Raw genomic sequence first — 12,373 nt, 5'->3', positions numbered from 1 at the left:
TTTCCATAACAACTCACAGTTACACTTTATTTTAAGGGGTCCTTGTTACAGTGTAATTATACATTTAAGTACTGTGTAATATTAATTAACTAAATGTACTTACTATATGGTTAGGATTAGGGGTTGGTTTACTTGTATGTAATTATGCATAATTTATTGTTATTATAATAGTACGTACATGTAACATATGTAACAAGGACACCTTAAAATAAAGTGTTGTCCAACTCACTAAAACACAAACTAAACCAATTAACTAACTAATTAAATAGCTAATTAAATAACTAATAGCTAAATAACTAAAGTATATAGGGAATTAACAACATGATACTACAATAGTACAATCCCCTCAATAGCCAGGTTTCCATCCAAGGATTTTTTACGAAAAAATATTTAGTGCGTCAAAATTTTTACCGATATAGCTGATGGAAATGCCATTTTTCGATAAAATTTCTCATGTGTCGACATTATCTTTTTCCGTTTAACTTTAGCGCATAAATTCTATATCGATACTTCAAATGTCCCAAAAAATAGTTTGGAAACACTTTTTGTCAAGAAAAGGGGCTTTAACGCAAATAAATGTGGTGTCACATGGCAGAATTAGCCTATAGGAAGCGTCCGTGTTCATGGTGTTGCTCATGTTAAAGCACCCATTCCCTGTAGTTCAAAAGCACATGAAATCTTATTCATATTATTAAATAGCATCTAAAATAATTTTATATTTGGTAAGAAAAAGACAAGTTACCTCTCAAACATACTTATCTTAATTTGATGTTCCTTTAGTAGCCTACGTTTAAGTTATTTTTTACACTGCACTGCTCAGTTTAAATAGCCTGTAGTCCATGCCGTTCAGTGTGACCACCGTACCCCCGTGATATTACTATGCCAAGCACATTTTGTTTTAAGTGGATATTGGAACGCGAAGTACAACATTTTTAATTAATTTGTTTTGGCTTGTTAGTAGCTTCTTATATTTTTTTTTATTCTTGTTTTGTTCTGAGTTCTGTTTTACCGTTAAATTTAAAGTTTGTTGTGGAGTGAGGGGAACTAAAATAGCATGGTTTTCAATTTTGGCTGATTGTATTTTAATATGACAATGAACAGGCTGTGTTGTCCAGTTAGTAATACTTAACTACGCGAGTGAGGCGCCGGCACGATCACTTGTTGTTGTTTTTTGTTTTGTTTTTTTCCTTTTAAAAGTGGAAAGAACTTACACCGTCTACACCGGACGCGAGCGGCACGGCAGCTGTCGCGTCCGGTGTAGACACGGTGTTACTATACTCTTTCATTTGTGGTTATATGAGAGTAAGACATTATTCAAAACTATTCTAAATATTCCTTTATTTGTGTACATTCACAATAAAATCAAAACATTGTGCTTTTGTAAAATAAAGGAAACAATTAGACGCAGACAGCGCATGTAACGGCGCTATCAGCAGGCTCATTCTTAGTGTCATCCTTGTGTGTTTACTGTTGACAGATTACAGCATCTATCTGTCTGTATGTCTGGCAGAGAGACTGTGCCTTCGAGTTGTCGCTACTTGTCACTTTTAGTTTCTCCAACAATGCCAAGGCATCTGAGATTCAAACAGTGATAGCAGGGTGTCCGTGTTTGATTGAAGATCTCAGCTCACACAGTCTGCCAGTCTGCCACTGCGCCTGTTTTCAGCTAACTGATGGAGAGGAAGGAGGTACAGGAAGAAAGAAAGAAGCCAGACGTGACCAAGGGGTGGACGTTCTTACCGTAAAGCTGCCAGACGCGAATCTTGTCTTCATACGGGAGGTTGTACTTGAGCGGGTCGCCCACTGGCCCCTGATAGTAAGGGCGCATGATGGACTCAATGGCAGAGGTGTGTGCGAGCCCTATGGCGTGGCCAAACTCATGCACCGCCACTGCGAAAAGGTCCATTCCATGAGAATCTGATGAGAAAAGACAGAATAAAGAAGAAATGTTAGAGAAAAAAGTTTTTTCTTCATAATAACAAAGCAGAGGAAGAAAGTATTGCTTAGATGAGAGGTTTTTAAACTGGGGTCTACAGAAACCCAGACACCAAGTGGGTGCTAAATGTTCAGATAATAACAGTGTAAAATAAAAAACATAAAAAATAAAATAAAATAAATCCGTAAATGATGCAAAATAAATATCAAATAATAAAATAAATAAGACCACCTCTGAGTTGTTCAGAAAGAAATAGTGGACAAATATAAAATAAAAATACATTTTAAAAATGAATATAAAATGAAAAAAAAATAAATAAATGAATTTTAATTATACAAATAATACATTTGTAAGTTTACATTATTTAAATCATGAAATAAATTACAAATTATTTTATTTTACTGATCCCCATAGTTTTATATTTTACTTTAGGTTTACACATTTAACAGTACACTATCAGTGTGTTGAAATAATTTCAATATATTAATTTATACAAATACATATTGTTGTCACATGTATGTTCCTGTTTGTCCTTATTTGGTTTGGTTCCTGTTCTCATTATTAGTAGTCACCTGTTCCTTGTTATTAGTTATCCTCCTCACCTGTCTGCCCCTCGTTATCTGCCCTATTTGAGTTCTAGCCCGTTCTGTTCTCCCTTGTGTGGAATTGTTAATGTCAACCCTTGCTACGTGTGTTTTCCTGGATATAATTAAAGACTGTATGTTTGAATTGGACTCTGTGTCTTCTCGTTCCTCGCTCCGTGCTCCTCCCAGTAGCATACCGTGACAATTGTCACCCTGGACCACAAAACCAGTCATAAGGGTCAATTTTTGGAAATTGAGATTTATACAACATCTGAAAGCTGATAAATAAGCTGAATAAATAAGCTTTCCATTGATGTATGGTTTGTGAGGATAGGACAATATTTGGCCAAAATACAACTAATCTGAGAGTGCAAAAAAACAAAATATTGAGAAAATCGCCTTTAAAGCTGTCCAAATGAAGTCCTTAGCAATGCATATTACTAATCAAAAATTAAGTTTTGATATATTTATGGTAAGAAATTTACAAAATATCTTCATGGAACATGATCTTTACTTAATATCCTAATGATTTTTGGCATAAAAGAAAAATCGATCATTTTGACCCATATAATGTGTTTGTTGGCTATTGCTTCAAATATACCCATGCTACTTATGACTGGTTTTGTGGTCCAGAGTCACATATATTTATTATTTACCATGTGGTTAATATTATATACTGTATATTAAAACTATGTGGTTAGCGAATCTCACATAATTTGGTCTCTGACGAATTTGATGAGATCCCTGACTTGGCAAATATGAGCACAGTTTGAGGCATTATTAAGAAACACGCAAGGAGAACAATCTGAGAAGACCTCAGCAATTTGCTCTCCATGTAATCTAAGTGAAAGGACTGAAACTGAAAACTGTTTTCTTTTGTGATATTTCTGTCCTTTTGAACATCAAACAGCTTGTTTCATAAGGATGAAGACATCCAGTGCAATTATGTCCTGGAAATCACAGTGATTAAATTGGGAATAGTTCAGGATGTCCACCCACATTGTCATTCTCAACGCAATGAGCGGGTGATTGACAGGGAGGAATGCGCCATTAAACGTTACTCACCTTTTTCATTATCTCGCTTTAGTACACAGAAAGATCTGCGCGATGCAGCCAGCCATACTGTATAAACATTCACACTTTTCTGTTAAATGGCCCCTAGAGATTCCAAAAAAAAATGCAGCCAGAGCTAGGAAAGTGTCATCGGGTTTGGTGGAATAGAGAGAGAGAGACAAACAGACAGGAAGAGATCTATAGACAGACAGAATAGGACCTTGTGCTCTACAAACTGTGAAAATGCCAAAATGCGTGACAGTGGCCTTTACGCTGCAGGTCTGTAAAAGCAAAACACAGCTAGTCAAGCTCCTCTGAGCAAAACCGAGGATTAAATCGGTGACTTGCTCATTAATATTACGACTCAAAAGGAGCTGTGTATCACTAACGGAGACTGGGCTCCCTCATGCGGATACCTGCTTTTTGCATTAGCATAATGAACTTCAAAGATTACACAAAACAAAAGAGTCCAGGACCTGACGGATTTTCACTTGATGAGGAAAGTCACAATGCAGTCATAATCTCAAATTGTGCATCTTTTAAAGGAACAGTACAGCTGAAAATGAACGTTCTGTCTATACTCACCCTCATGTCATTTCAATCCCATACGATTTTAATTTTTCTGTGCAGCTTAAAGAAATAGTTCACCCCCAAAAATGAAAATTTGCTTAAAATGTTATCACCCTCAGGTCATCCAAGATGTAGACGAGTTTGTTTTAGAGTTGGAGAAATTTAGCACTACATCACTTGCTCACCAATGGATCCTCTGCAGTGAATGGGTGCCGTCAGAATGAGAGTCCAAACAGCTGAAAAAACAACACAATAACCCACAAGTAATCCACACGACTCCAGTCATTCATTTGTAACGCGAAATATGCACAAATCAGGCACCGTGCAAAAACAATCCAAAACAGTTCTAAATTAATATGTCGGTGGATTTTGATGTGAGAGGACAACAGGAGAAGGATTTTTCACTGTTATGATTTATGGACTCGTATTTTAAAGTTAAAATGCCTTGATGATTGTGATTGTGATGATTGTTTCTTACAAACACATAGCTTTTTAACTTCACAAGATGTTAACTGATGGACTGGAGTCGTGTGGATCCTGTGTTGATTATTGCAATGTTTTTATCAGCTGTTTGGACTCTCATTCTGACGGCACCCATTCACTGCAGAGGATCCATTGGTGAGCAAGTGATGTATTGCTAAATTTCTCAAAATCTGTTCTGATGAAGAAACAAATCTACATCTTGGATGGCCTGTGGGTGAATACATTTTAAAAAATGACTTTTCATACAAGTTTAGAAGGACATGAGGGTGAGTAATAAATGTCAGACATTTTATTTTTGGTTGCACTGTCCCTTTAAGCCAACACACATTTAGAGAAAGACTCATGACTGATGAGTTTTACCCCGTGTCTGGTTAGCAACTGCTGTATCTGATTGCTAGATGCTGATTTGTTTAGCACAAGCTAGCGATTCATCCAGATGAACTTGTGCAGATCGGGTTCCAAAGGAGGAGATGCGGAGGATGACAGATGGATGTGAAGCAATCTGATTAAGACCTTACGCACTGGAAACATCTGGTACATGGCAGCCTAGAGCAACAAGCTGAAGGTGTCTGTCACAGATGACTGAAATAAATGTGTAAACTATTTTAAGACTGAAATTTAGCCTGTGCGTGTTAACAGTTTGGCCCTGGATTTCAGAAGCTTGTTTGGGTGAAGGTTATGGTATTAAAGTACCTTCTGTTCAGTAAACAAATGCATGTGTTTAGGATTATCAGATCAGAATGGCTTTAATGGAATAGTTCACCCAAAAATAGAAAATCTGTCATCAACTGCTCACCCTTATGTCCTTCTAAACCCACAGAAGTTTCTTTCTTGTTTTGTACTGGTTGCTCTTTTTGCAATACATTGTGGTGGCTTTCAAGCTTCAAAAAGACGCAAAAGCACAATAAATGTATCACAGACATGAATATTTCAAATCTTCCAAAACAATATGCCAGCTTTGTAGAAAACCACTTATTCAATTAGATTCGTCACAACTCTTAATTATGAATCACTGAGACTGAATCATTCTTTTGAGTCAGATCTTTTCAATGAAGTCTGAATGATTCATTAATGAGTTCAAATAACTTTTCAACACATTTTCAAGGAATTGTGAATCCAGTTCACAAAACAGGTCCGAATGATTTGTTCGTGAATCAAACTGAGCTGGTTCTGAAGTTAGTCTGACTCAATAATGTGGTCATATGGATTCAAACTAGGGCTGCACGATTAATCGCATGCGATATTTAACGCGCATCTTATCAGTAAAGCCGGTTCTGTAATCAGCGGTAAATCTCCATCACCTGCGTGCTTTCACATTGAGCAGCATTAACTACACAGAGCCGTTGTTCACTGACGAGCTGCGCTAAACCACGTTCATATTCGCGCGATTTTTTGCGCTGCTCATCAGTGAACAACGGCTCTGTGTAGTTAATGCTGCTCAATGTGAAAGCACGCAGGTGATGGAGATTTACCGCTGATTACAGAACCGGCTTTCTGACAAGATGCGCGTTAAATATCGCATGCGATTAATCGTGCAGCCCTAATTCAAACGATTTGAAATAAAGCAGAAGAGTTAAATGAACTACTTTTATAATATAGTATTGTGCTTTTGTAAACCTTCAGTTCCCATTTATTGCAACTGCATGTAAAAGAATAGCCAATATAATTCATCAAACATTTCTCCTTTTGATTTATACAGAAAATGAAATTCATACTAGTTTTGAAGGACATGAGGGTGAGTAAACAACGAAAGTATTTTCATTTTTGATTAAACTAATCCGTTAAAGTCAGTGAAGCATAGGCAGGAAGTTGATGATTTCTTAAAATAACCTTCTTCTGAAGGTAAAAAGCACTCTCTCTCTCTCTCTCTCTCTCACACAGTGTGTTTGCAGAAAGGAAATCAACAATAGTCACCGCTAATGACTGGCAGCTCGCTAAAATGGACGATAATGGACCAGGGTCTTCTGCCTCATTTTGTCATACACACAAAAAACGTGGACACGCACATAAACATTAAATACAATAGTGAATCAGAGGCTTGGGCCAAATTGCAAAAAGTTTATCAAAAACCACCTGCTTAATGAGCCTTTTGTTTTGGCCACAACAATCAGTCTGCATTAGTGAGCAGCCAACGAAGGCATAATTAATAAAAGCAATCTGCCTGCTGTCATAACAACAGAGACACTCCTGTGATTCCACTCGCATGACCCATGGTAAAACGCCTCCACTGCACAACAAGTACAAGGATAGCCACAGTCTCAAACAGAGCAGTTCAAATTCTGTCTAATCTCCATTAAGAGTTAATTATACTGTACACACAACTTTCCTGTTTCTTTCCGCTGTTCCCTCAAAGAGAATGTTCTTGTTATGTCAAAAACAATATGCTTACAGGTCTCCAGACTGAGTTGGAGGGAGAGAAACACGTTTGCATGATAAAGCTTGTCGTTTTTTATGGAGTTCAATCATCTGAGCATTAAAAATGTATATTCTTGACGAATGTAAGGATCTGCATCTTAAACATAATTCATTTTAATGTGAAAATGTAAATCTTTCTGTTACCTAATGATTTAAAAAATCATCATTAGGTGTTTCTTTTGAAATAAATAGCACTAAAAGTCAATAATAAAATTGAAATCACAGTGCAAGTTTTTACCTGTCGTCTACAGACGTGTTGTCAGTCCTGTGTTCCCGTGTCTTGTGTTTTTCTCCCCATGACCTAGTTTCTCCCTCATGTCAATTATGTTCATTGATTTCAGGTGTGTCCCAATTAGTTTCTAAGTACTTAAGCCCTGTGTTTTTCCGTGTCTGGTATCCGGTATTGTACGTCTACCCCTCGTGCTACGTGTGTGTTCCTGCCTGTTCCGTGTACCTCTTTATTTGGATGAATAAAGACTGTTGCTTGTAATTCTCCTGCGTTCTCCTCGTTCCTCGCTCCAACACAGTAGGCACCGTGACACGTGTGTGGAAGTTACGTTCGTAGCTGAAGGAGGCTGTGTGTACGTTTCTATCAGGATCACATTAATTATTTACACCCTTTGGTGGCACCATGCTGTAAACTACTAAACTCTGTTCCACATTCTGCCTACCGCTTAATAACAAGTTTTTCCTCACCTTCGAAACAATACATCCAGCTCTTTATTTTAGTATTACTCCATGTTTCGTCACTTTGAAGGGGCAGAACATTTTCTTTAAGAATGGACAAAATGACGCTGATGACTCAACTGACTCAAAGAATTAGTAAAGCTGTCAAACCGCAAAAAAGACATACTTGTTACTGAAAAAAAATGGCCTATACATTCTTTATCTGCAAGGCTATGGTTATAAAAGGTTTAATTGTTTGTGTGCAGCCAAGTGTGTATTTACTACCATTCAAAATTTGCCTTCAGCATGATTTGTTTTTTTTTTAAAAAGACTTTTATTGAGCAAATGTGCATTAAACATTTAAAAAAGACGTAATGTAACAAATTATTTCTATTTTTCTATAATAAATCCTGAAAAAAAGTATCAGACTTTCCACAAAAATATTAAGCAGAAGAATTGTTTTCAACATAATAAAAGTAAATAACTAAATCATCATATTAGAATGATTTCTGAAGGATCATATGACACTGAAGACTGGAGTAATGGCAGCTGAAATATATACATACATAAAATATATATATATTATTTTTATATTATATATTAAAATATATGTTAAAATGCTTTATTGTTTACACTCCATACCCCATAAAGACAAACCAAAAAACAGATTTGGTCTTTGATCAGATTTTTGCCTTGTTGTTATGGGTATGAAGTGATTGATACAAAAATAAAATAAAATAAAATAATTTAAGGCAATTTAGCATGAGGCTACAACATAAAATATGAGGTCTGAGGTCTGATATATAAACAGTCCAAAAAAAAAAGAGGACAGTCTTGCTGGATAGTTTTAGAGGGAAGATGGAAAGCCAAAAATAACATACATTTTTGGCTGAAATCTTGGGCTTATTACAACGGCCCATAATGAATAATGGCTGGTGATGATGAGAATAACTGATGACCATATGGGAGGTGCAGGTGGTCATTAGATGGACAGCTAATGAAGCGGAAACATGGAAATGACCGTGTTATGGTGAAGGGTTAGTTGAGAGGTGGAGGGCTTGTCTTCAGCAAGACTGAGAGACGGAGGAAGGGGTCTGGCACTCAGCTGTGTATGTCGAGACAGTATAAGTGGGTGGCGAAAGGCTTTGTGATTTTTAAGTAGGACTTTCACTCCCCATTTCTCTTTCTCTCGTTTTCTCTCTCTTCATTCAATCCTTCATATTACATCCGCACCTGCCAAAGGACAGAGCAAACAGCTGCTCATCTGATGGGGAGCCTAATTGGGGCAGACTCTTCGGCTGTCCATGAGCATATGGCTTATAGCCACAAGAGAGCAGAGTAGGGATGCAAAGGGTCGTTTGAACCGATTCCATCAGGGTTCACTGACTGGGCAGGATGGTGTAAAAGGAACCCCACCTGCACCCATGCTAATTATCAGCCTCGTGGTTAGCGCAGCCTCTTGGGCAAACATGTGCACCTTTGGCTTCCAAACAGGTGCATCCTGGAGATGGTTGTGTCAGGTTATGGCTCAAGAGAAAGAAGAATGAGATAGGCAACAGCATCTGTTGCTTTCAGACAGGCCCTGCCACTTGGGCGCCTGATCCTGTTTTGGAGTACTGCACACAAAATGTCTCTATTACCTGACAGAAAAAGATGGCCTGAGAAATCACACCTGTCTGTGACAGTCCGAGACAAAAAAAAGAGAGCCAGAGGAGTGGACAGCACTCTTTTTAGCTAGTCAGACCCATGGGCGTTGCTAGGCAACTTTTAGGGGGGCTATAGCCCCAGAATTTGCAAAAGAGAGAGAAAAATATACATTTTGTGATTTGTCCTGTTCTCCATTCTTTGAAACTTTGTTGCTTTGGGATCAGTACGATTTTTTTTAATTACTTTTATTCCGCAAGGACACATTCAATTAATCAAAAGTGAGAGTAAAGCCTTTTACATTGTTACAAAACATTTCTATTTCATATAAATGCTGTTCATTTGAACTTTTTGTTCATCAAAAAAAATCCAGAAAAAAAATGTATTATGGTTTCCACAAAAATATTAAGCAGCACAACTATTTTCAACATTGATAATAATAGGAAATAATAAGAGCACCAAATCAGCATATTAGCATGAATTCTCAAGGATTATGTGACACTAAATACAGGAGTAATGGCTACTGAAAATTCGGCTTTGCCATAAAGGACTAATTAATATTTTAAAATATATTAAAATAGAACACAGTTATTTTAAATTGTAATAATATTTCCCAATTAGAGATGTAAGGGTATGAATATTTGAAGAGTTCAGATGCAAAAGCCTCTACGTGCCGTTTGAAATTTTCTTCTAAAATGAGCATTTTTATCAGGCTCATATGTGTAGGTTCAGTAATTTCACTTCAATGGCAATGAATAGGTTTTTGCATCTGAGGCTTTTGCATCTGAACTCTTCATTACTTATCATGATTATAGTGACCAAAATTATCTCGGTAATCAGTTTTATCACGGTATTAAAAGTACTGACACATAAATTGTTTAACCAAGTTTTATATTTAAAATCAACAAACAACAAATGAAACGACTTTTTGTTTGCATAAACACTAAAACAATAACATTTCCAATTATGTCCGGATTTTAAATGACAACATGACTGACAACAGTTTATCAAATAACATGTACGAAATGTTCATATAAAACTTTGGAAAGGTTTTATAAAACGTTAAACCTCACATTTCAGCCTTTAACCTTCTACAGTATACATTTTGATGGTACATGATAAAAAATTATTCCACATAATTTTTTGGTTTATTTGGGAACATTTTATTGATAAAACAATTTTTTGACCACCCCTCATCCCCCATCCCAAAATATTTTTTCGTTGCCTCAGGGCAATGTTGTGCAACAATGGTGCAGAATCACGGAGAAAATTCTCCATTCACATATCATAAGACAATGTTCAGAGAGCAATACAAAATCACAAATCTGTCAAGAAATCATTAAGTAAAAAGGGAAAAACACTTTGCATTTAATACAGATGTAGGTTTGTGTCGTAGTGCAGGGCTGGGAAACTTCGGTCCTGGAAGGCCACTGTCCTGCAGAGTTTAGCTCCAACCCTAATTAAACACATCTGCCTGTAGCTTTCTAGTGATCTTAAAATACATTCATTAGCTGGTTCTGATGTGTTTGATTAGGGTTGGAGCTAACTCTGCAGGACAGTGGCCCTCCAGGACCGAAGTTTCCCAGCCCTGATGTAGTGTGTCGTGTCATATCATGTACATCATGTAATGAGATTTTACTCCGTGTGAAACTTCAAAAAGCACTTCTTCTCTGCTGTGAAACAGAGGTGCACGTTACACTTTTTGCACATCACTTTGGGTGTTCCTGCGCACCCAGGAACCCTGCATCTTCCCTTTTTTGTCACACATTATTTTTCCCCGTATGTATTGTCAATGGGAAATCCTGGTTAGGGATGGGAGTCGTGGGCCCCTGCTTCCTTACCCCTTATTACACAACGTTGCCCTGAGGCAATGAAAAGAAAAACTGAATTTCTGAACATGCAAAATAAAATAAAAAAATCATGAAACCTGACAAAAGTCTTCTCTACACCTTCATACACACACATATTTTTTTATGTACATTTCATGTCATTTTAAATAAGAATACTATAGCAAATAATCTTGCCTTCTCACACCATGTGCTCCTGTGACCATGTGTCAGAAAAGGAAGTCCTGTCTTCAAATGGTGCTTAATAGTGACTCTCACACCTTATTGGACTGTTCTTTGATACTTTTCAAACATTTTAATTGGTTGCAATCATTTAAAAAAACATGTACTGAACATGGGGCATAAGAAAAACTTTCCGTTGTCTGAGGGCAACGCTATGCTGTAGACTCAGAGGGCTCCAAAGAGAAATGAAAAATTTAAATCGCATCATATGACCCCTTTAAATGTGTAGAATCCACATAAGCTTGTTTTTCATTAACCTGTCAAAATTTACAGCAGGGCATGCAAATTCAGTCTGTATTTTGGCCAGACAAAAACTGCACACAGGCTGAATGTAAATGAAACGCTCTGTAAATCCACTCTCTGACACTAGGTGGCGCTTATGGAACAGCAGAATTACAGCTGTTTCCCGTAATCTCCGTGGACAAAGCAGCATTGCGATTAAGAACACTACTTTATTAGAATCTTTTCTGAAGACAGTCAGAACATTCAGAGGTGCAATCATATAATTAAGTCATTCATATATTAATTTGTATTAGGGATGCACCTGGGGATGCCCATACTGGTATCGGTATCGGGCCCGATAGAATATCCCTTTCTCACAGACATCACTGGAAAGTTTGTAGTTCGGTCGGATATGTCAAAAAGAAGTAAAACAATGCACACGTTACTTAATGGTAGGGAGGGAGGGAGAGAGAGAGAGAGAGAAAGAGAGCACTTCTGTTGCGTGATCTTGATGTTCGCTCACTTAGCACGCATCATTTGGATTAAAACTCAATCGTAAATATAAGACAATTTATAAGGGCATTAATAAACGTCATTTATTTTCACCCTTAAGCATAGACGACTTTCTGGCGAAAGTGAAACTAACAGCCTGTGTGAAATGCGCTAGGCTGTACTGTACTTGTCCCTCTCATTCTGCACCAGTACAAATACGTGCACGCGTTGCGCATGTT

General features: G+C 37.2%; 1 protein-coding gene across 1 annotated transcript in view; it reads right to left on the bottom strand.

Annotated features, from left to right (window-relative positions):
- The window catches only part of LOC107661370 (matrix metalloproteinase-17-like), a 79,867-nt gene that overhangs the window by 10,578 nt on the left and 56,916 nt on the right, over positions 1-12,373 (bottom strand). Inside the window, exon 5 of the mRNA XM_016450898.1 lies at positions 1,741-1,917. Coding sequence (XP_016306384.1) covers positions 1,741-1,917 — 177 coding nt within the window. The remainder of the gene's footprint in view (positions 1-1,740; positions 1,918-12,373) is intronic.

This window comes from Sinocyclocheilus anshuiensis, unplaced genomic scaffold (genome assembly GCF_001515605.1).
Source record: "Sinocyclocheilus anshuiensis isolate Anshui unplaced genomic scaffold, SAMN03320099.WGS_v1.1 scaffold457, whole genome shotgun sequence".
NCBI classification, from domain to species: Eukaryota; Metazoa; Chordata; class Actinopteri; order Cypriniformes; family Cyprinidae; genus Sinocyclocheilus; species Sinocyclocheilus anshuiensis.
This window is presented reverse-complemented; position numbering and strand designations above follow the sequence as displayed.